We start from the raw sequence: 5032 nt of genomic DNA, 5'->3' as shown, positions 1-5032 counted from the left end.
GCAGTGGTGGGTGGAATGGATCCCCTATGGCCGCAGCAGATCCTGCCACTCTGATCCTATCCACCTATGGGTCTGAAACCACGACTGCAGGGGTGCCAGGCCGAGTTCCGATCTCAGCCCTGCTGGGTCAATATGGAGTCACCACAGCCAATCTTGGCACCCACTCGCTGGCTCCTAGGGGCGCAGGGCTGAGGCTCAGTGTGATGCCCCTGGCTCCCCACAACCCCGTTCTTCTGCTGTCCCCGCCATCCCCCGCCATCATCCTCTGCAGACGAAGCAATGGCATTGCCCCCAGTGAACACGCTCGACACAGCAGCTCCCAGCACGCCCAGCTGAGGGAGTTCCCACACCTGGGGGCGCCCCCGACAGCTCGGCCATGCTCCTGCTGGCGGACGCTCAGATCTTCATGTCGGCCCATTCGCCGCCCCGTCTGCTCTGTCCCGCAGGGGGTGCTGTCGCCGGGGGAGCTGCGCAAAACAGGGACAAACAGCAGGTTGGTTTGGCACAGGAGTGGCAGCGGGACAGGGTCTGCTCAGGGAACCAGCCTGTCTGTCCATCCATCTATCACCCACCCACCTGCACTACCCATCCATCCATACTTCTGTCCGCCTGTCTGCATTACCAGTCCATCCATCCATCCTTCTATCCACCCAGCCATCTGTCCGGCTGTGTGCATTACACCTGCATTCGTCCATCCACTCATCTGCATTCTGTACACATCTGTCCATCCAGTCACTTACCCATCCCTTCAGCCAACCACGGATCGCACCATCTGAGTTATCCATCCATATGCTCTTCTGCTTATCCGTCTGTCTGTCCGGCCACTCCTCTACGTTACCCAAACATCCATCCCCCACCCACCCATTCCACTGCACACCAGCACCGTCCAGCCATCTGTCCACATTACCCACCCACTCGTCGGCATTACATCTACGCCAGTGTCCATCTTTCCATCCATCCATCCATCCACCGGTATTGGCAGCAGGCATCTATCCAACCATCCCCCCAGCCTCTGCCCATCCCCACCCACTCTCTTGGAGTCTGTTTCCCACCCTTTTTAACTCTTTACAAACCTCTCCAATCCCTTCACTTCACTTCCATCCCCTCCCTGGCTCAGGCCACCAGGGCCAATGCGGCTCAGAGAGGCCACAGCCCTGGAGAAGGAGCCCTATGGAGTGCACCCACCTAAGTACCTGGCTAGACGGGACCCCTTAGTAGCTTTGGCCCCACCGACGGATCCAGCCAGGGACATGACTCAGAAATAAATGCTGCCCCTTTCGAACACTGGGGAGTCTCACAGACTCTAGCCAGTGCTATGGTTCCCGGTGGCCAGTCTCTTCCAGCCCCAGTCATCTGGGCAATGGAAGGGGGGTGTGGGGGGCAGGGAAAGGCAGGTTCATCCATCAGGAATCTGGAGAGCTGCATGGACATGAGGACGTGAGGGAAGTGTGCACCCGGCAAGATGCTTTCAAGGACCACGCATGGAGGACACCTGGAGTATCCAAAGCCACACATGACACAAAATTGTGCCTCCTCTAGGCAGGTCCTCACCACCCTGCAAGGCCCTGTTACCTGGTTCCTCAGCTCTGCCAGGTGCGGGGCATTTGCTCTGAAGGTCTAGACTAGTCCTGGACCACCTCCTCCTCCTGGGAGAGGGCGTCTCCCCCATGCCCACCTCTTGGCCATGTGGGACCAGCCCCTTCTCACAGTCCTTGCTCTGGGTCATGCCGGAGACATCCCTGGCCCGGTCGTCGGCCCTGTCCCGTGTCCGGGAGGCCGGGGGCTGCCCGCCGTTGGTCTGGGAGCAGACGTTGCTGACCTTGGCCTGCTTGCGGCTCTCCTGCCCGCTGTGGACCTTGTAGCGGATCATGACGATGATGATGAAGACCAGGACGGAGGCCACGATGATGCCGCCGATGATGACGATCATGGTGCCGCCCAGGAAGTGGGAGTGCAGGGTGTGGCACTGCGGGGAGCTGGGCTGGGTGCTGAACTGGACGCAGCCCAGGCGGCGGGTGGCCATCAGCGCTGTGGCCCCATCGTCGTAGACGGCCAGCACGCACAGGTCGTAGGCCCGGCCCGCCGCCAGGTCCTTCACCAGGAAGGCCCGGCTGGACGGGGGAACCATCCTGTGGGGGGGTGAGTGGTGACTGCCGACAGGCTGAATCCTGCCCTGTCTCGGTTCCAACCCCCCACCGCTGCCCCTTCCCCACCTGGCCTCTGCCTACAGCCACCCCGCTACCCTCCTGCCTCCCCACCCCACAGCCACCCTGATATCCTCCTGCCTGCCCTGCCCCACAGCCACCCCACTACCCTCCCAACCCCCCACCACCCTCCTGCCCCCCGCCCCACAGCCACCCCGCTACCCTCCTCCCCCCTGCCCCACAGCCACCCTGATACCCTCCTGCCCCCCCCACCCCATAGCCACCCTGCTACCCTCCTGCCCCACCCCACAGGCACCCTGCTACCCTCCCACCCCCCCACCCCACAGGCACTCTGCTACCCTCCTACCCCACCCCACAGCCGTCCCACTACCCTACCCTCCCATCCCACCCGATAGCCACCCCTGCTACCCTCCTGCCCCACAGACACTCTGCTACCCTCCTACCCCACCTCACAGCCATCCCACTACCCTCCTACCCCACCTCACAACCATTCCGCTACCCTCCCACCCCACTCCACAGCCATCCCGCTACCCTCCTGCCCCACCACCCTGCTCCCTCCTGCCCCCCCGACCCCAAAGGGACTCTGCTGCCCTCCCCCCACACAGCCACCCTGCTACCCCTCCACCAGCCAGACTCCTCCTGCCCCCAATCCCCAGCCTCCCCACTACCCTCCTCCTGCCTGCACCCTGCCCCATGGCCCTGCAGCTGGGAGTCCCCAGCCCAGAGACACCCAGCTGGGAGGTACTGGCCACCCAAGGCCAGAACCCCGCCGACCCCCAGCACCGCGGGCTCACCGATACACGGGGGTGCCATCAGAGGAGCTGTTGTACTGGATCTGGTACATGCGGACGCCGGCCCCGGGCTGCTGCGGGACCCAGCGAATGAGGGCGGAGGATGCTGAGAGCTCGGAGACCAGCACCCCCCAGTCCGGCGGGGCGGCAGTCTCATTGGCCCCCGCCTTGGCCAAGGTGAGGATGTCAGAGGGCCCAGCTGGGGCGGGCACTGGGGGGTGGGTGCCGTCAGCCAGCTGGGGCAGGGGGCTGACCAGCAGCTCCACAGAGGCCGTGGCCTCGCCGGCGGCATTGGAGGCCACGCAGGTGAAGGTGCCGGTGTCCGCGACGGCAGCCACCAGGATCTCCAGGCTGCCGTTCTCGTAAGCCACCGTCCGGGAGGTGTTGGCCACCAGCTTCCCCTCCGGAGAGACCCAGTGCACCACCGGCTCGGGGTCGCCCGCACCGCGGCAGCGCAAGCTGGCGGCCTGGCCCTCCGGCACTGCCAGCCGGGCCGTGCGGCGGGTGATGACGGGCGGATCGCAGACGAACTCCTCCTCAGGGACGCTCCAGAAGGACTTGCCCAGCAGCTCGGGCGGCGAGGCGCAGGTCTCCAGGTCGTCCTCGCGCGCCAGGCGCCGGAGCCACAGCAGTTCGCAGTTGCAGTGCAAGGGGTTTCCCGCGAAGCTCAGCACCAGGGAGGAGAGGGGCGAGCCCTTGGCCTTGGCGTAGACAGGCAGGCGCAGGAAGAGCGGGTCCGGGGGGATGGTCTTCAGCCGGTTGGAGGTCATGTCCAGCCGGGCCAGCTTGCGCAGCTCGGCGAAGACCCCCTGAGGCACGTGAGCGATGAGGTTGTGGTCCAGGCTGAGGGAGTTGACGTTGCTAAGGCGCCGGATGGTCTCCCACGGCAACTGGGCCAGGTTGTTGTAGGACAGGTCCAGGTCCTCCAGAGTGGCCGCAAAGTCGTCGAAGGCGCCGGGGGCCACGGCCTGCAGCTGGTTGTTGCCCAGGATGAGGTGACGCAGGTTAGGCAGGCCACGGAACTGCTGCTCCCCCAGCGCCGGCAGGCGGTTGCCGTCCAGGTGCAGGGCCCGCAGGCCGTGCAGGTCGGCGAAGGCGAGGGGCGCCAGCTGGCGGATGGCGTTGCGCGAGAGGGTCAGATGCACCAGGTGCGTCATGTTGGCGAAGTCCCGGCGCCGCAGGCCTGCGATGAAGTTGTCCGTCAGCCGCAGCTCCGCCGTGCGCCGGTCCAGGAGCGCCGGCACGAAGAGCAGCCCGGCCCGGGCGCACAGCACGGCCGGCGAGGGGGACAGGCTCTGGCAGGAGCAGCGCGGGGGGCACAGCTGGGCGTGGGACAGGCCCAGGCAGAGGGCCAGGGCGCAGAGCAGCGGGCACCTCATGGTGCCGTCAGGGGGCCTGGCTGCAGGGAGAGAGGGAGAGAGACAGGTCAGGTCGGGCCAGGCCAGGGTGGAGCCATTGTGCCGTGGGCCTGGCCCTCCTTCACCAGCAGGGGTTGCCAAGCTGCTCCCGGGTTCGGGGGCCGCAGCGGGGGAGGGGCTGGCAGCCAGGGCTCGTGGGTCCTGTCCCCATATTTGGGAGATGGGTGGGAGTGAATAGGGAGAGCAGGGTGGACCAGCAGCCCCTGGGGCCCACGCCAACCCCCCATACCCTTCCCAGAAGCCCTGGGGCCCATCCCAACCCCCCATACCCTTCCCAGCAGCCCCTGAGGCACATACCAACCCCCCCATACCCTTCCAAGCAGCCCCTGGGGCCCATGCCAACCCCCCAGACCATTCCCAGCAGCCCCTGGGGCCCATGCCAACCCCCCATACCATTCCCAGCAGCGCCAGGGCCCAACGCCAACCCCTCATACCTTTCCCAGCAACCCCTGGGGCCAATGCCAACCCCTCATACCTTTCCCAGCAGCCCCTGGGGCCCATACCAACCCTCCCATACCCTTCCCAGCAGCCCCAGGCAAAAGTGGCAGGGGTGGCGTCAGGCTACGGTGCACAGCATGGGGGGGGCACCCCCATGCACATCTCCTCAACTCGTCCCCTACAGGCCATGTCTGCCCCCCACCCCCACCCCCACCAAGCA

General features: G+C 65.9%; 1 protein-coding gene across 1 annotated transcript; it reads right to left on the bottom strand.

The window, feature by feature from the left end:
* Positions 1–396: 396 nt before the first annotated feature.
* LOC142025293 (leucine-rich repeat and fibronectin type III domain-containing protein 1-like protein) lies at positions 397–4335 on the bottom strand. The gene is made up of 3 exons (XM_075017917.1): positions 2960–4335; positions 1573–2129; positions 397–467 (listed from the first exon to the last, which is right to left on the bottom strand). Exons 1-3 carry the CDS (start codon positions 4333–4335, stop codon positions 397–399), a joined length of 2004 nt encoding a protein of 667 aa, XP_074874018.1.
* Between the last annotated feature and the right edge of the window lie 697 nt (positions 4336–5032).

The sequence above is a fragment of the Carettochelys insculpta genome, chromosome 22, assembly GCF_033958435.1.
Source record: "Carettochelys insculpta isolate YL-2023 chromosome 22, ASM3395843v1, whole genome shotgun sequence".
Classification (NCBI taxonomy): domain Eukaryota; kingdom Metazoa; phylum Chordata; order Testudines; family Carettochelyidae; genus Carettochelys; species Carettochelys insculpta.
This window is presented reverse-complemented; position numbering and strand designations above follow the sequence as displayed.